Source organism: Bactrocera tryoni, chromosome 1 (genome assembly GCF_016617805.1).
Source record: "Bactrocera tryoni isolate S06 chromosome 1, CSIRO_BtryS06_freeze2, whole genome shotgun sequence".
NCBI lineage: Eukaryota > Metazoa > Arthropoda > Insecta > Diptera > Tephritidae > Bactrocera > Bactrocera tryoni.
In genome coordinates, this window is record NC_052499.1 from 64,224,154 (window position 1) to 64,244,578 (window position 20,425).

At 39.4% G+C, this 20,425-nt stretch overlaps 1 protein-coding gene across 2 annotated transcripts in view; it reads left to right on the forward strand.

Annotated features, from left to right (window-relative positions):
• LOC120774568 (hornerin) overlaps positions 1-20,425 on the forward strand; it is a 269,714-nt gene that overhangs the window by 172,422 nt on the left and 76,867 nt on the right. The window contains exons 9-15 of one of the 2 annotated variants that reach the window (XM_040104305.1): positions 149-301; positions 6,173-6,345; positions 13,621-13,899; positions 17,618-18,064; positions 18,409-18,792; positions 18,901-19,182; positions 19,730-19,774. In XM_040104305.1, the coding sequence (XP_039960239.1) occupies positions 149-301; positions 6,173-6,345; positions 13,621-13,899; positions 17,618-18,064; positions 18,409-18,792; positions 18,901-19,182; positions 19,730-19,774 (1,763 nt within the window). The remainder of the gene's footprint in view (positions 1-148; positions 302-6,172; positions 6,346-13,620; positions 13,900-17,617; positions 18,065-18,408; positions 18,793-18,900; positions 19,183-19,729; positions 19,775-20,425) is intronic. The other variant, XM_040104311.1, reaches the window with a different exon arrangement.

Below are 20,425 nucleotides of genomic sequence, written 5' to 3' on the forward strand. Positions count from 1 at the left end.
TAATTTTTGTTGTTGTACTACAGTAGTTTTATCATTCAAATAATCTGCTGTAGTTGTTGTTATGGCATTGTAAATTTTACACTTATTTTGAGCTAACTTATTATTCAACTACTTATCAGCATCATCTCTCTCTCTTTTCTTTCCGCAGGGCGAGGACAGCGTCGAGTACTTTCTGGGCCTGACGCCAAGTGGCATTGTGGTGCTGCGCAACAAGACGACAGTGGCTCATTACTATTGGCCGCGCATTGCCAAAGTTTACTACAAAGGACGCTATTTCATGCTGCGGATAAGCGATAAAAATGTAAATACGCCAGCGTTCGCGCACTATTCATAACTATTTGCATGCGCACACACACACACACATATATAACTTACTTAAAGTAGTAGCACTTATAAATTCAATTCCTTTGCGACACTCGGCCAAGCACTCAGCGCTGTTTGACGCGCTTTCTTTGCGAAAACTTACTTTTTTCTTTAAGAAACAACATTATTTATATTTGCTCTACACACACATATACACATACAAACTGGTGCTGGTGCTGTATAAACACCATATTAAATGCGTCGCCGTCTTTGCTGAAGTGTCAAGGCATTTTACGCTCAACATAATGCGCTGAAAGCCTCAAGTGCTCGCACTGTTTGCACTGAAGGTGCGTTCGAAGGCTGCGTAAAGCACACACACACACACCGACACAGCTAAACAGCAGATCACACACATACACCAACAACTATATAGAAATCAAATACACACACACAACCTCAGAACGGCGGCACACAACTTGAGGTTTCGCTTGACTTTGTCGCCTTCTTATAAGCAAAAGCACTTGTGAAATATTTGTTGAATGGGATTTCTTGTTGGCAAAGCCATTTATTTGGAAGCGCTGCGAAAAAGTTGAAGAAAAGCTTGCTTGTCTGACGACACAAAAGCAGTAATGCATTCCTACACAGAAACACACACACACACTGCAATGTGGTGAATTTATTGAGTTAAAGTATTCATGTGAATGGTGTGAAGGTCTTGAAAGTTGTTAGTGCATAAAGAATTACGTTATTAGTGCTATATATTCACACTATACTGTACTATGAGTGGATATCGCGAAAGCTAATGGTTAATATTTTTGTTGCTTGAAGTAGGTGATATATTCGACAGTTTAGACCGCGAGTTTGCATATAAAGTGTTGAGAAATATAATTGAAACATGCTCGTTGCATCCGACGGCTTTCAAAATTTCAAAAAGTGCTGAAATAATATTTCTCAATTTTTGTATTTCGAATACATACATACATAAATGAGTGTAATTCATGATAAGGAACAAAAAAAAAAATATTTTTTAATTTTCTCTAAATACGAAAAATTAATCACATTCTTTGCGCTTGGAAAATATAAAAAAACAAAACGTTTGAAACTAGAAAACCTTCAATATTTTAAAATAATCTTACTAAAATACTTATTTAATTAATAAGATTAATGTTTAGTGGTACAGCCTTTATTTTTTAAGACTGCAGAGCATCTATTGGCTCGTGTTGGGGGCCATATGGCATATCAATCGATATTCAGGTTATCACAAAAAGTCTCAAAAGCAATCAATATAATGGGTTGTCAAAAAAGGCTTGCGGTACTTTTATTGAATTTTTTTTTATTGAAATTGAAATGAGTTTTTGATGACTCATGCCCAGCTCTTGACCGATGCTACGGCTGCTACTATGCCGGTCTCTTTCGACCAATTCAGCGATTTTATCGCAATTTTCGACGATAGGCCTTCCGGAGTGTAGCGCATCTTCGACCACCTCTACACCAGAACGAAAACGTTGAAACCATCGTTGTGGGGTGGAAATGGCAACTGTATCGGGTCCATAAACTGCACAAATTTTATTGGCGGCTTGAGATGCATTTTTGCCTTTATCGTAGTAGTACTGTAATATATGCCGTATTTTCTCTTTATTTTGCTCCATCTTTGCGACGCTATAACTCACGAACAACTTAAAAGAAACGACAATCAGTCAAACACGTGTTAGCGCGTGAAATGAGCTTTCCAAAAATATATATAGCATGACCCGATGCGACGATAAAACTAGAACTACGCGCTTTCAGCGACAACTAGCGAAAATACCGCAAGACTTTTTTGACAATCTATTAAATTTTTAATATGCTTCAAGAATGCTTTATCGGATGTAGGCAAAAGGGATTGGGTACGTTACTTCATCACATCAGTTTGTTTTGAACCTGAAAGCATTTCTTAACAAGTTTCGCTGCATGACCGGAGTCATTGTCCTTCATGAACTATTATGGCAAGTAATTTTTTCTCAGAGATATGGTATCATAACCTTCTCCAGTATATTAACTTAGTCTGGAGCAGACATTTGTTATTTTCTCCAGACTATGGAAACTACTTCTGAAAAAGAACTGTAGCCTTAGAGCGTGACATCGCCTACTCCTTGTTTGACAGTTTCAATGGTGTATTTAGTGTCGTTTTTACGAATTTGTTTTTCTTGGGAGTGGGGTTTTCCTAGCTGAGCGCGTTTGCAACTGTTTTTCAAAAAGTAGTATGTTAGTTATTGTCAGACTATAGGTTTCCTCCGGAATCTTGCTGAATTCAAATTAAATGTCGGGTTTTTGTACTAGCAACAGATAATTCATTTCAGGTTGGGAAGTGATCACAAAATCTTTTTTGGAGAGTAGACAACATATTTGTACTAATTATGGCATGACTTAAAATATAAGATCTATAGAAGAATAGTTTCAGGAATGTTCTATTAGTACTTCATGGTACATTAAAATAGAAGGGTACAAGGTCGATGAATATTAAAAGGTTAAGTATGTCAATAATCAATTATTTACAAAATAGTCTGCTTTTGAGCCTACAAGCATGTCAATGCGTAATCCATACATTCGTCTTAAAACTCGGCTGGAATGGCCTTCAGTGTTTTCAGTTGTTTGTTTTTTTTTCGGTTTCGCACCGCTACTTGAAGTGCTGTTTGCAAAATATTCGGGTATTTTGGTAAGAGACTAGAATTGACACGACTCATATCATCGATTCATACGATCTTTAGACTCATTGTTATTTATCGAATACCAATACAAGGAGTTCAAGCACTTTTCCTCTAATTATTTCGATGACATCATTTTTAATAGCGGTGGGTGGACAACTCGCATGAAGCAAGATTTCGGTGACTTAACGACCTTTACTGAATGCTTTGTGCCACTCAAATAATTGCGTTTGTGAAAAAGTAGACTCTCGGAAACACTTCTGCAACATTTTCAACCATTCTGTAGCCGTGATTCGATTGGAAAAATAAACCCAATGCGCGCGGTACCAATCCGAGACACACTTGATCAGACGGAAATACACTCTACTGATTGTACCAACGTTAGTATCATATTTTGATTTACGAATTATTATGAACCAATAATGCTTTAGGATGATGGAGTGGTGTGTAGAGAGTCAAGCAAGCGAGGAAAGTTCTCTGAGCGACATTCACTTGTGAGTGACTAAAAATATGACTCAAGAAGCTCGCGACTTATGGTCTTATACGAAGTATCCTTTGGGTAGCCAAAAGAACCACCCGTTTGAAGGTGAGCTAAAGTGAGAAGGCAAAACATTCCTCCCCAGGGTTGTGCACTGGGTTTATACCACCACGCACAAAAACACTCCAACAAAAGGACAAAACAGACTCGGATGCGAGAACCCGCAATTATTACAGTTTTTTTCTTGCAGCAAATTATTTTTATACTCTCGCAACAAAGTTGCTAAAGAGAGTATTATAGTTTTGTTCACATAACGGTTGTTTGTAAGTCCTAAAACTAAAAGAGTCAGATATAGGGTTATATCGGGTGATTTTTTTGAGGTTAGGATTTTCATGCATTAGTATTTGACAGATCACGTGGGATTTCAGACATGGTGTCAAAGAGAAAGATGCTCAGTATGCTTTGACATGACATCATGAATAGACTTACTAACGAGCAACGCTTGCAAATCATTGAATTTTATTACCAAAATCAGTGTTCGGTTCGAAATGTGTTTCGCGCTTTACGTCCGATTTATGGTCTACATAATCGACCAAGTGAGCAAACAATTAATGCGATTGTGACCAAGTTTCGCACTCAGTTTACTTTATTGGACATTAAAACCAACCACACGAATGCGTACAGTGCGTACAGAAGAGAATATTGCGTCTGTTTCTGAGAGTGTGGCTGAAGACCGTGAAATGTCGATTCGTCGCCGTTCGCAGCAATTGGGTTTGTGTTATTCGACCACATGGAAGATTTTACGCAAAGATCTTGGTGTAAAACCGTATAAAATACAGCTCGTGCAAGAACTGAAGCCGAACGATCTGCCACAACGTCGAATTTTCAGTGAATGGACCCTAGAAAAGTTGGCAGAAAATCCGCTTTTTTATCGACAAATTTTGTTCAGCGATGAGGCTCATTTCTGGTTGAATGGCTACGTAAATAAGCAAAATTGCCGCATTTGGGGTGAAGAGCAACCAGAAGCCGTTCAAGAACTGCCCATGCATCCCGAAAAATGCACTGTTTGGTGTGGTTTGTACGCTGGTGGAATCATTGGACCGTATTTTTCAAAGATGCTGTTGGACGCAACGTTACGGTGAATGGCGATCGCTATCGTTCGATGCTAACAAACTTTTGTTGCCAAAAATGGAAGAACTGAACTTGGCATTGACATGTGGTTTCAACAAGATGGCGCTACATGCCACACAGCTCGCGATTCTATGGCCATTTTGAGGGAAAACTTCGGAGAACAATTCATCTCAAGAAATGGACCCGTAAGTTGGCCACCAAGATCATGATTTAACGCCTTTAGACTATTTTTTGTGGGGCTACGTCAAGTCTAAAGTCTAGCAGAAATAAGCCAGCAACTATTCCAGCTTTGGAAGACAACATTTCCGAAGAAATTCGGGCTATTCCGGCCGAAATGCTCGAAAAAGTTGCCCAAAATTGACTTTCCTGAATGGACCACCTAAGACGCAGCCGCGGTCAACATTTAAATGAAATTATCTTCAAAAAGTAAATGTCATGAACCAATCTAACGTTTCAAATAAAGAACCGATGAGATTTTCAAATTGTATGCGTTTTTTTTTTAAAAAAAGTTATCAAGCTCTTAAAAAATCACCCGATATATACCAAAGTGATCAGGGTGACGAGTAGAGTTGAAATCCGGATGTCTGTCTGTCCGTCCGTCTGTCCGTCCGTCCGTGCAAGCTGTAACTGCCACTGCCACGCCCACAAAATGGCGGAAACCGAAAACCTATAAAGTGTCATAACTAAGCCATAAATAAAGGTATTAAAGTGAAATTTGGCACAAAGGATCACAATTAGGGAGGGGCATGTTTGGACGTAATTTTTGGAAAGGCGGGCGTGGCCCCGCCCCTACGAAGTTTTTGTACATATCTCGAAACTACTATAGCTATATCAACCAAACTCTATAGAGTCGTTTCCTTCTGGCATTTCCATATACAGTTTAAAAATGGAAGAAATCGGATAATAACCACGCCCACCTCCCATACAAAGGTTATGTTGAAAATCACTAAAAGTGCGTTAACCGACTAACAAAACGTCAGAAACACTAAATTTACGGAAGATATGGCAAAAGAAAGCTGCACCCAGACTTTTTTCAAAATTGAAAATGGGCGTGGCGTCGCCCACTTATGGACCAAAAACCATATCTCAGGAACTACTCTGACGGATTTCAATGAAATTCGGTATGTAATATTTTCTTTGACACCCTGATGACATGTACGAAATATGGGGGAAATCGGTTCACAACCACGCCTTCTTCCAATATAACGCTATTTTGAATTCCATCTCATGCCTTCTCTGTATACATTAGGAACCAATGGTGATAGCGGAATAAAACTTTACACAAATACGGTATTTGGAAAATATGTAAATGACTGATAATGAAATCTCGTTTATCACTTTATCATGCGAGAGTATAAAACGTTCGGTGACACCCGAACTTAGCGCTTCCTTACTTGTTTAAATTTACATTGATAAGTACTTTTACACGCAATATTAATATATAACTTACAATATTGCAAAAGCACATACATATTCTTAATCTCATTCAAAGACCACACTGTCTCAAAAAAAATAATAATAATTCAATAAATTGTGTTGTTAATACTTTTTTCTCTTCATTTCTCGCACCTCCCAGAACGAGCTCAGCACCTATGGCTTTGAGACGCCGCGAAAAACAGCTTGCAAGCATTTGTGGCGCTGCTGTGTGGAGCATCACGCCTTCTTTCGCATGGTGCGCATCGCGCCTTTGCCGAATTCGCAATCGAATAATTCGGATTTGTTTCAACTCGGTTCGCGTTTACGCTACAGGTGAGTGATAACGGAATGATTGATTGATGATTGTATTAAAAGTAAAGGTGGCCGTGAAAGTTATTTTGTAGAAAAGGTAAGTGGGCGGAAATTACAGGTTGCATGTGTGTATTTGTATGAAGTACTATTAGATATATGAAATGAGGAGGATAACCTGATTATATATACATATATGAAAAGCGAAAGAAAATTCGTAAAAATAGTGAGCTTTAGAAATAAAAAATCATTTAAAAGCTTTCGATAACCATAGCTGGTTTTACATAATAAAAAAATAAACATTTCCAATCCGAGCTTTTCCAATTTTTTAAAGATAAAACTCAGAAACTTCAAATTTTATGGAAAATGTTAATTATCATTCGAAAGAGCATTATATTTTTAGCAACTCTTTCAATTGTTGGCCGCGGCTACGTCACAGATGATCCATCCGTTGAGTCCAATTTTCGAAAGCTCGTTCGAGCATTTCGACTGATAGTTGACATCAAGCGTGATGTTTTGCTCCAAGATCTCTCTTTACTCTCTGTAGACTTTACGTTCTCCTCAGGAAAAAATCTAACGGTGTGATATCACACGTTCTTGGTGGCCAATCGACCGGCTCATAAAGTCAAATTATCTACTCAACGAAGTGTTCCCTTGTTGAATTTCAATTTTAGGCATCAAATAGTCGCTTATCATGGCCCAATAATGGTCGATATTGACGGTTGCGTTCCCACTGACATCATTTTTCAAGAGGACCGATGTTTCCGGCCCACAAACCACACCAAACCCTTGTTTTTCTGGATGAAATGGCAGCTCTTGATTTTCTTCTGGTTGTTCTTCGTCTTAAATGCGTTAATTTTACTTTTTTCATACACATTGGCCAGAAATGGACCACATCGCTTAACAAAATTTGGCTCGAAAACATCGGATCTTATTGGAACATTTTTTAACCATAGAGCGGAACGATGTCGCTTGGAAAGGTTGAACGGCTTGTGTCCTTGCATAAACTGTATTTTGTACGCGTTGAATTTAAGATCTCGGCGCAAAACGCGCCAAGTCGCTCCAAACGTCAGTCCGAGTTGTTACGCCGAATCGACTCTCCACGGTCTTCATGTTTATTCTCAGTTACGGCTACTATACTTCATTCACTGTGTGCAGGACCTGGTTTATTCGATAGAATATTATCAAATAATGAATGTGGGGTTACACGATGGGAGATGGTGTTGCGACTAGTATGTTATGTGTGTTGACCATAAGTTGAGCGAAGCGCGCGAAACACATTCTTCACAAAACCTGAATTTTCAGAATAAAATTGAACGAGTTGAAAACGTTGTTCTCCTTATGATGAAATTTCAAACAATACTGAACAAAAACAACATAACAGCTTGACAGCGTGAAAAAAATGAAGCAAGTACGCCTAACTGGTTCGCCGGTTATATACAAAGTGTATTCAAAAACTAACTGGAATTTTCGTTTTTTGAAGAATTATTATTCATTCGTCTAGATTAACCTTTAAACGTTTAACTAAAACACGTATTTTTCACTTTAGATGATCTTGTCAGAAGTTATCATTCCAATGCCGGCGCACCGTTTTTCGAACCGAACATTTATACTCCTGCAAGTTACAGGAATGAAAGCCAGGGAAATACTTTACGCTGTAAAATGTCAACCTGTGGCTCAGGGAAGTATTGACTCGAGCCATTTTTGATACACAGAATGAATTCCAGTTGTATATCTCATACATTGAATGATATTTTCAGTCAAAAGAACTAAGGACTCGACTCAATTTACAGCTTGCACGGACAGTCGGACCAGAGAACTTTTAAGTTCTCTGGTCGGACGTACAGACAGACAGTCAACCGGATTTCAATTTTTCTCGTCCTACTGATCATTTATACAAGTATATACAAGTACATAACCCAATATCTATCTCTATTACTTTCAAGTGATACATACAACCGTTAAGTGACCAAAATTATAATACTTACTCTGTAGCAACTGGTTGCAAAATATATAAATTCACGCTAGTTTTTAAAAACATTTCGTATATTATTGTAATTTCAAAACTTTAGCGGCAAGATTTCGAAAATGTTTTGAAAAGGTTTTTTTGATTAATGAGTTTTTTTGAAATTTCCTAACGAGCTAATTAAATGTACTAATGGATCAATCAACTCAGGCTAGTGCGCGCACTTGAACAGTTTCCATCAAAATGCTACAAAAGCAGACAACTTTTCGAATAATTTACTATCTGGACAAGCAGCATCTTAGAAAAATCTCATCAACTAATTTAATTTGATGGTTTTTGGTCTTGTAAGGCTCGCAGAAATACGTAAGTTTTACTACCAACTTATAAACACACACATACATGCACATATGAAAGTAATGTACATTCTTCTAGTCGCGCTGTCTTCAGTCCGCAAGCCCAAGTCGTTAAGGGCGGACACACATTTGAAATCATTAAATTTTCAGCAAATGAGCCAATTTTCAACACCATGTCTGCACATTTGATGCACAAATAAACACGCATGCACAAACATACATCATCGCCTTCATCTGTGGGGTCGTTAAAAAAATCTTAGCTCATCTGCGGCGAGTACGCGTACGGAGTGCTCATTCGTCTGAAGACGGTCTTCATTAATGACCTTCACTTCGCAGAACTAAGCAAATGCTGGCGAATTCCTTCACACAATATAGAAGTATACATACATATGCACATATATAATTTGTATTATGTATACATGCATACAAACATTCACATACACAAACGTGCAAATTTATTTCGCCCATCTGTGTGGCAAATGTTGCCAAATGTAGTTTCCTTTGCCGTCTAATTGTAAAAAGAGTCCCATAAAACTGTTTTATACACACACACACACACATATGTATGTATATATGTGAGCACATTTGTGCCACTTGAGAGCCTAGACCATTGCTGGAACTGTTGTTGAAACTTGAGTAGAGCCGCGTAATAAATTCGTTCGCCATAGCCCTGCAACGCATGGAGCTTTATGGTTTTACATTTGGCCAACAGAAAGGTGAGCACACATGCAGCGGAATATATTTGTGTATGCATATGTGTGTGTAATTAAACTTGTGAACAGTAAAAACAAATCGTAAAGAAATTGCGATCGCCAGTAATAAAACGCTACAGTGAAAAAAAGAAAGAAGGGCTGCGGGCACACAATGGCTTCCAACTAAAGATAAAAATGTGAGGCTGTGTAAGCGAAGGCTTATAATACAATAGTAATGGAGTACAATTTGGTATCAAGAAAATGTTCATGACATCAATTCAAATATTGTCTGACAGCAAAGTTTGGCGTTGAAAAGATACCTTAGACTTTACAAAGCTCATGCCAGAAGTTGAAACTTCTTCAGAATTTCGCACCTCATTTGAAATTAATTTATTGTTAATATGTATACATGATATACTGATAGCTTCGAAAATTGGGTTACTCACAAAAAAGAACCAATTTTTTCTCATCAAATACTGGCTTGATTAGGCTCTTTATAACTTTCCATGCAAGTCTCTAAAATTTATTCAGAATATCCAACTCTTCTGCAATCATTTTATTCTCAAATATACGATATTACATTCACTCCTAGCAAATGGTCACCTAGCCTAAGGCAAAATCTAACTGTATAATAATTAAGCATATTTAGTATTTTAGCGATATTAGCCATGAACTCATTTACAGTGCGTTCAGGGTTGGTCGAGGGGTGCCTTTGCCATAAGACTGATATTGGTGGTAGGCCACAGTAAAGTAAATGAGCTAGCAAGGAAAGGCAACCTAGAACCGCTATCAGTAGAATGGGAGCGGGTCGGTGCTCCCGTATTTTCGTGTGTTCTACTACTAAATAGATATCTATGCTTTACGGGATTGGCCCAAGATTGATACAAGCAAATCTAGTGATCTCTTTGTCTTCAGTAATTCTAGCCTCTCCCTAGTGATGGGGTTTTTAACAGGCCATTGCACTATTGGCGTCCATGCTGTAAGGCTGGGATTCTTACCAGACGGCGCAACAACTTCCTTAAACACTTGGGGGCGCTTACATTCAGAGATTCCACCAAACTGACGGGAATGGAAATTCAACGCCTGTGCAAATTTGTATTGACTACTAAGCATGTTGCTTATTTATAAGTTCGAACACAGGAATTCTTCTTTTCTATGGTTTCACTAAGGATAACATATAGCAGTCCACGATCTCGATCTCTCTAGATCCGCCATCTAACCTAACCTAACATAGACTTTAGAGACCATGCATTAAATTATTAAATTATTAAAGTTGTATCCGCTGGAACACACAGAAAGAGCATTTTTTCGACGAATGCATGATTCTGCCACATATCAGACATAGGATACTTACCATAGACTCCAACCAGCACCAAATTTATATCCGTAAAAGCCATATTAAGCATGAGTAACTATATTCATCAAGTTTGAATACAAGAACTCGTGTTAATGAAAGGTACTGTGGTTCATCGATAACATAGTAAACAAGTCGTTTCTAATGGTAGTTCATTACAAGCCAGAATCCAACTCAAATTTATTGTCCATAAATTAAGAATTATTCCAAATTGCATGCAATTTTGCTAGTGTTCCTTTTCTTCTAAAGGGTGATTTTTTAAACATGTGGTTTTCAAGAAGAAATTAAAAGCATATAGTTTGATGTTCTGACCAAAAATTTAGTTTTATTATGTTAGAGTTTTCCCCTATGTTTTAAAAATTATTTCTGGCATGTGACTGCCGCTTCTGGCTTAAACGAATTCCAGTGGAGCGTCTCAATTTTTGTCCACTTTTGTAGCAAATATGTCAGCAATTACGCATCAAATATTATCTTCCAAGACGTCATTGGCCTTGTGCTCATCTGCCTAGACAAACAACTTCACTTAACCCCACAAAAAGAAGTTCGGCGGAGTTAAGTGCAATGATCCTAGAAGCCACACTACAGACCCACGAAGCAAACTAATGCGCTCACTAAACGTTGCCTGAAATAAATTGATTATTTCGTTGGCTGTGTGGCATGTGGCGCATTTTGCTGGAACCAAAGGTCCTTCACATCAACATCCTCCAAGCCAGATACGAAAATGGCTATTTAGCATTTGTCACTGACTCTAACATTATGGTCGGTCTGAATTTTTAAGAAATATTTACTAATGATTCCCCCTGCCTATAGATCACACTAAGCAGTGACTTTGTTAATATTAAAAACTTAGTTTAAGAAAAACCATTTCACTATATTGAGTAAATGGTATTAAGAGAGAAAAACTCACAAATAATCAGAACATAAGTTGTTTCATTCTTAGTATCAGATCACGTGTGAGTCATGTCAAGGCGTCAAGTTATATTTATTTAGTATTCCTTTGCCTTTCATCGTGAAAACAACGTTTATAAATCATTCAATTTTTTTTTACGAAAATTTACGTTCTACCAAGAATATATTTCGAGCGCTTCGCTCAACTTATGGTCAACATAATCTGCCTACTGAGCGTACTATTCGCAACACCATCACCCATCTTGAGACCCAGCATTCATTGTCGGATAATATTCGACAGACCATGTCTTGTACGCAGTGATCGATCGACCGGCACCATTCGCAACAACTCGGACTGACGTATGGAACGACTTGGCGCATTTTACGTTGAGATCTTACATTAAAATACTGGTTGTACTCGACCTTCCCAAGGAAATCACTTAGCTTTATACCCTCTTGAAAAGTTCCAAGAAGATCCGACGTTTTGGAGCCAAATTTTGTTTAGCGATGAGGCCAATTTCTGGCTCAAATGATATGTAAACAAGCACAATCGCTGCTTTTGGCATAAAGATGAACCTGAAGAGCCTCAAGAGCTGCCGTTTCCTCCAGAAAGAAACAACGGTTTGTTGTGGTTTGTGGGCCGGTGGAATCATCGGTCCTTATATATTCAAGAATGATACCGGTGAGGACGTAGCCGCCAATAGCGACCGTTATCGCCACATGGTAACCATCTTTTTGATGTCTAAAATTGAAGCTCGCGATCTTGGCGACAGATGGGTTCAACATGACGGCGCCACATCCCACATATCGCATAAGTAAATCGATTTATTGAGAGAACGCTTCGGAGAGCAAATAATTTGACGTTTTGAGCCGGTCGATTAGCCTCCAAGATCGTGTAATATCACAAAGTAAAATTTTTTTCAGTGGCATATCTAAAGTCTAAAGTCTGTGCGGACAATCACGCTATGATTCAAGCCTTGGAGCAAAACATCACGCATGCCATTCGCCAGTTACCAGTCGAAATGCTTGAACGAGTCACCGAAAATTGGACTCATCGAATAGACCATCTAAGAGGTAGCCACGGCTAACATTTGAAGGAGATGATCTTCAAAAAATAGAAGCTAAATTCACCATTAGATTTGAATTTTCGGTGTTTTTTCTGGAATACATTCAAAAATAATACAGAGCAAGTAACCTCTAAATCTCTGCGTCTAAAAATTCATCAAATATTATTGCGAACATATTTATTATTGAAGTGATAGCCGTTTCTTTTATGCAGAACTCTGCGAGTTCGCATGATGAATACGTCTCCTAAGCCCCTTAGCAGTTTTCTATGCCGATTTTAGCCACAACTCTTCGTCTACATGCGCTTGGCTGGAAGATAAATGACTGGCTGCATGGCAGCGCGCCAAGAAGCGCATTCCTTTTGCACTTTTCCAAGGCATGTGGCAGCTTGTTTTCGCTGATTGTTTGTGGTTTTTTACGACATTCGTCACGACAAGGTTAGCTCGGGTGCAACTCATTTGTCTGCGGCCACAGGCGCGGCAACGGCGTACAACAGACAAGGGGCTAGGCGGTGCACGCCTCTTGGCTTGCGTCAAAGTTTTTACGAGCGCGCAGCGCTGCCAGGCATTTACGTCGCTTTATTGCCATGTGGACTTTTTTCCAATACTTGGCTTTATTACGTTTGCGTTGCGTCGCAATGAATTGTGTATAGTTGCTAGAACAACCTCAAGTACATACAACAATCATGTGTATGCAGAATGTTTGCTTTGAATTGTTATTTCATTTCGTTTATAGTTTGTGTTTTTTGTTCTCCGCATTGTTCACCCAAACGTATAATTTTTTCTTTTCGTTCTTTTCTATGTACTCCACCAACATCATCACATCTCCCGCATTTGCCAAACAACCTAACCCGTAACAAATATGGATTGATTTGTTTTACTTTACGACCAACAACAACAACCATCACTCGCCCAAACCAACAACCAACAACCAATCAACCAACCAACGTGCCAACTCATCATTTGTCCACCACGCACACAGCAGTCGCACGGAGAAGCAGCCCTCGGCCAAGGATGCACTCTCGCTGGGCCGCATACAGCCGGCATTCACACGTGTCCCCTCGAAGCGCCAGCCAAGACGCGTGATTGATGATTTTCTGCACGGCAGTAGAAGCGCCAACAACACCCTGAAAGGCAAAACGGTCGGCGGTCACAGCAACGGCGGCATAGGCAGCAGCGTCACCGACAGCGGTGTCTACCAGAACGGTGGCGGCGGCGGCGGTGTTGGCGCGGGCATGCAAGCGGCCAACATGATGGCCAAGTAAGTTTGCCCTATGCACAGAGCACTCGAAATTCATTTGCACACACACACCTCTACCTCATGTATGTTTGTATTGAAGAAATTGTGTTATTTAGCCCTTTCAGCGCCAAAGTTATTTATTTCCAATCGATTTCGTTGTGCTTTCGATTTTTTATTGAATCATTGCATACACTTTTGCTGATTTCCGGCGGGTATGCACTCAAGCCTTGACCTGCCACATACACACATACACACGCATATATAACCTAATGCTTCATTTCCTTTGCCTTCACGCTGACGCGCTGGCGCTCTAACCATCAAGCAGCAATATTGTTAACAATCTTTTGATTTATTTCGCTTTTGATTCTGCGCTTTTTTGGCAGCGCGTTCGGTGCTTCAAAGAATATAGCGTTACTTATGCTAAGCATGTGGCTTTTGCTGCCAACTAACGGTAGTACATTTGTCATGCAGTCGCACCCAATCGTTCCAGCGTTCTCACACGAGCGCTATGATTTCTCCTTCCTTTCATTTTCATTTGGCAATCGAGATTTTGCTTTTCCTTCGTCGCTTTTTCCACTCGAAATTTTGCCTTTTCATTAGCGAAGAAATCAAGTGCACTTCTTGACTTTCAATATGTTTGCGCAACGGTGAAACAACAACAAGGAGCGCATATACAACACACATGTCTTTTTCGCAAAAAAATATCGTGTTTGATATACAAGCGTTCCAGGCTAAGAAAACAAATATTGCGTTGATAAATGTTGTTGTTTTTTTTCTTAACTATGTGCTGACACTTCGAGTGGTCGCACCTCAACCCCGGTTACGTGCCGCAAATCCATTCAAATTCAATTAAAGACAATTGTTTCGTCTAGACATTGCAAACTATTGTTTAGTGTGGTGATTTATCGTATACCAAATTGCGTTTTTTCTAATCGAAATGTACCGTTTTGAAGTAATACGAACTATAACTTTAAATACTTTTACCCCAGAAAATAAATATTTTTTCAACAAATCAGCATTATAGTGCATATATTATACTATTTTTTTATTCTCAATGCCTATTGAGAGTGTTCTGGATAGTAGACCTAACTTTGGTTAGGTTAGGTAAGAAGTGTGATTCCTTCTGCGGCCACGAATAATCTCACTTGGACACTCTGGGCCAGAATGCTTTGGTAACTCCACAAAGTCTGGTTGCTCACCAACGTTTGTTGAGCTCACGCAAGGTCTCGGTCGCGCCCGAATTCATAAAGACAGATCTCCTTCTTGTAATTTTTTGAATTATGTAGTTCCACACTGAATTCTGAAAGCTTGAAAATGATACAACTAACCCCATAAATTACACGTCTTTGCCTCTTTATTGATTATGCAGACGCAGGATAAATGCTCTGAGATCCATGTTTCCAAATAGGGATCACATCGCCTCACTAGCATCTAGCAGTATATTGGACTTTATCAATATGGTGAGGCTAGCTGAGTCTTTGTGATTTAGGAGAGGGCACACAACCTAAGGTCACGGTGCAATCTTTGTTTATTTATTGTATTAAGATAAGATATTGTACAACCTTAACTTGATCCCTTTCACTTGTTATATATTTCTATCCAAAATATTTTTATAGAAAAATATCAAACTTCAGAGCACCCTTGCTTCATTCAAATAGGCTCAGACCGCCGAAATGACAGTCATTGACCGGGTAAAATATGTGTAAATCATTGTAAAGTGTGTTGTTGTAGGACTTGTCGAATCATGCTCTTCATACGTATGCAGCTGCCTTAGTTAAAAAGCCGGTACCGGTTTTTAATTCGACGCAGAATCACTCTTACTGATAGGTGCTACCTTTGGACTGAGTAGACAATTGAAAAGTAAAGTACTCTCCCGTAGAACATATACCAAACTCTACAAATCCCTCATCATTCCCGTCCTGTTATATGATGCGGAGGCATGGACAATGGCATCAACTGATGAGTTGGCCATAGGAGTGTTCGAGAGAAAAGTTTTGCGGCAGATTCATGGTCCATTGCGCATTGGAAACTCAGAGTACCGTAGTTGTAAGAGATATACGGCGAAATTGGATGTAAGAGAACACTCCATATTTGAAGGTATTCGATTCAGTACCCGCCGCTGGAATTAGAGGATGAGGAAGATCTTCTCTCCGTTGTAGAGGTCAGGTGGCTAAGGACCTGGCTACACACGCATAAGATCGATATACCAGCTTGAAAGTTTTACCAAAATAAAAACTGAAATCTAAAAATTGGATATTCTGAAAAGTTTTTATAGCATCATTTAATTCTAAAAGATCCCTTCCTAGAAAAATTATCAATCAATCAGTCAATCATTAATCTCAGTTGACTTTTTGGCTGAAATCTTCTCCCTATCTATCGTATGGCGTTCGAACGGAGGATGATTTTTACATTACATAGAGTATAGAGAAGTTCGTTAATAAATTTAAAAATTAATAAAGTTTCGTTTAGTTCATCCAACTTACTCCTATGTATGCGTTCACAACAAACGCGTAGTTCGGTGGCGCCTCGATTTAAGATACATTTTAAAAACCCAGAATTGAAATCGAAATTAAGCGTAGAAACTTAAGAACATTCCGACAAAGACCTTGTTCGGAAAAATGTATAGGCTAAACATGATAGATCCGCCATAATTATTGATAACGAATAATGACGTCTACTTGTTGACTGGACTTCAGCTTTTTGCGTGGTGTGACTTATGATACGAAGTCGATAATAGTCATGCTAAAAGGGTTTGTTTCAATTTGTTTTAACTTCGATCCACCTGGTTTATGATATTTGGTTTAACGAGGGTTGATGAACGTGGTTTATGTTCTAGAATATTATATATCAGAAGACCCTTAAAAGTGGACAAAGGACTTTGAGCCACTTACAATTTTTTGAGACGGCTTGACAGTTTCTACTAAGTTCCCCAGTACGCCGAAAGTAAAACTGACGATATATTTCATAATCAGTCTTGCAAAGACTGGACCATAATAGAGAAAGTGCCTGGATGTTACCACCTTGCTCGCCGCCATATAACATTAATAAGTTTTGTCCGCCAAGATATTAGCCTTATCGCATGAAGGCTTAAATAAAAATTTCCACCAAGAAACCTTACTCTTAAAGCAAAATGCTACGTTCTACTCCAAACCAAAAGCATAGTGAGTGACCAGCACTCTGTGTTCAAACTGATTCTAAATAAAGAAACTCCCTATCGCCCGCGCTTTCATCAATCCACCAACCATGCTTTTCTGACACATGACACGCTTCCAGCGCTGCCAATTACTCAATTTGTCCGAGCGTGGTGATTGCAATGCGCTGCTTAATCAACCAAATTATGCGAAATCCAAGCAAACCATACAAATCAATATTTATTGCACAACATGACCGCAGGTGAGCGCGCACATGTGAGTCGTTGCACAAGCTCACGCCCACTCACGTGCGCATCAAGTATCTGCGTGACGTGTGTAATCAGCCGTAGCAGCGCACAAAGGCGAACAAGATTATGCGCGCTTAAGAGACCCACTACGCACAACTAAAACGCACATCTGCAATGAAAGCACCACCTCGGTGGCTTAATATGAAACAATTTATTTTACACCTCAATCGCAAGCCTGCGAAGTTCTCTATAAATCATGCGAGTATTTTGTTGAAATATCTCCAAAGAAATACTTGAATATATAAAAATAGTTTTGTTGTTTTTAATTTAATACTTACGCACCATTTCTTTACGGCACAGCAACTACGAGAGTCCCTACCGCTCCACGTACAGCATACCAACGAGCCTCGGCATACGTCCGTACCATCAGCAATCCCAGCTGGGCAACAACGGCGGTGGCAGCGTTTGCAACAGTAATTTGCAAACACCTGATTCACCGCGCAGCACGCGCAGCGCACCATGGCCACGTTCCCAACAGCGTTCACTATTCGGCAATAATCCCTCAAGTCCGCGCTCGGTGCGTTCGGCGATCGCAGGCGGTGGCGGTGGTGGTGGTAGCGGCTCGCATCATCACCATCAACACCAACACCATCACCACCAGTCCGGCGGCTCGTCACAGCATCGGCATTCGTCGCGTTCAGCGCATCGCGATCATGTATCTTCATCCTCGACATCTGCACATCAGCAGCGCTATCGTTCGAGTTCGGTGGAGAGCCATTCATCAAACGATTCACGTTCGACGCGCAGGTGAGTACAACAATAACAATAAGCAAGCAAAACAAGCAGGTATCGAATTGAAGCGCAAGCACTTTAAAAATCCATTGCGCGCGCCGCAACCGCATTTGGCGTGAGCAAATCGCTCTAGGCGATCGCTTTGTTTCGCAGTTGATCGCACGTACGATCGTATTACCGTCGACTGCTTAGCTGAAATATGTTTTTGATAACCAATAATTTGGCGCAATATTGACTTTGCGTTCAATTATATGGCTAACCCTTGATCTTGCTGGTACATTTTAAATTCAATGTTTTTTTTCTTCCACTAAACTACGTGTCTTCTCTCTCTCTCTTACTTTTACACTTTCCATGGGCAGACATAAGCATCGCCATCGGCGTACCTCCGATAATGAGAGTGAATTATCGCGTGGATCTGGTCGTTCAGGTCGTTCGCATCATCGCAAGCGTCGTCGTTCGCGTCATCGTCGCGACTCTGCCGGTTCGGAGCATGAGAGCACGCGCGGTCGCAGTTATTCGGGCCACCGTTCGTCATCGGTGCGCAGCGGTTCGGCGGAGTTAATCGATTCCACATTACAGTGGCGCGAAGTACAACGCCGCCAGGCTGAGGCTAGTATGGGTCAAAGTTCCGTACAGCAGGCGTCCGTCTCGAAGAGTAGTGTGGTGGCGCGCAGCATGCACAGCAACGATAGTCATTCGGATACGCATTCGCATCACAAATCACGGCGACATCGCAAGAACAAGTGAGTATCGAGCGCATACAGTGGGAAATTAGTATAAATATGTAATACGAGTATACATTATTTTACATTCTTCCTATTCTTTTGTTATTTCAATCCATCATTCGTCAGATCTCCCTCCGATTCGCGCAATCGCATTTGGTCTAGTGAACTAGCGAAACATTTGCAATTTGGTCTAGTCGATACCGCTGGCATGACTGAGGATCAGCTACGCGAAATACCCTACACGGTGGTGGAGACAAATTCGAAACGTTCCACAATGAATATGAAGATCCACAAGAGCGGCAGCAAGGGTAGCGTGGGTGGCAAGAGCACTGGTTCGGGTAATACGATAACAAACGGTAGCGGTTCAACGAGCGGACAAGGCAAAAATCGTGTGGATCGCATTAGAGGGTAAGTTTTACGAAGTTAAAATTATGCAATACTGTATCTAGACCTTTTTATTAGCAAAACCACCTTAGACTTAGAAAATCCAAAATTGCGTAGTATGTTGAAACCAATCTGAGTAATATTTTCAAATTTCATTAAAATTAGTACAAATTGTAGTTATTATCTTCAATTTCAGTTATTATCTATCAGTTAGATTCCTGAAGCATCTAGAATTCTCCTTGCTTAGAGTGTACATATGAAAAAGTTAAGCACAGACAGGTATTTATTGATGAAGCTAAATTTGCGCTTGAATTGTGAAGTGTCACATTCAAGAACAGAAACTTCTTCCTCAGCGAATTTTAAAGATGATTAACTAGTACATAACTAACTGGCTAACTGGTAGCTAATAGCCCAACTATTCAATCACGAACAAATGAAATAAGGAACTACTTCAGCTAATTAGTTTTCTAAAAATATATTAACCTCAACGAATTTAGTTTAGGTTAGCTCTTAGGTTAGGGTTTTAATACTTTCCTACTTAGTGCTGATTTTAATAAATTAATTTTCTTAGAAAATGTGAATCCGGTCAACCAAATCTCAACAATGATCGTATCAGGTGAGCTGTTCAATGAAAATTGTGTTTAATTTTAAGAAAATTTAATTTTTTTTATAACAAATTAATAGCAAATAAAATGTACGCGTACTATATTTAGTATATGAACATCTAGGAACAATAATTTTAAGTGCAAACCAATATTCATTGTCTTAGTGTATTTTAGGGATATTAGGTTTCTTGCTTAAAATTACTGTCCTTCAGATAAAAATAATTACGGTTCAGAATAAGGTTGCCGTAGACAATTAATTTTTCACTTTATTGAAGGCTCTAAAAATACTGTGTGAGATCATGAACTCACGCAAGAAATCCATAAAAAATGCATTGATCCCACAGTATACCGAAAACCGATCACATTGGAGGATTCGGAATGAAATTTCAGAAACTTGTTCGGTCAAGAAATACGACCGCAACCGAATATCGAATATTCAGAAAATATCCTTGATGAAAAAATTTCACTTTTGAGCTTCAGAATTTTCTATTCCTTCGTATTGATCCGTAATAATATTACCAGAAACTGGATTAAAATTAAAACTGTGGGGTGTTATAAATTCTTTTTTGGTACGCTGGAAGTGCTGTATAGGAAACATTTTGAGATACATACAACCATTGCCTATTATATTTCGGAGTTAGAGCACAAAAACAAATATTAAA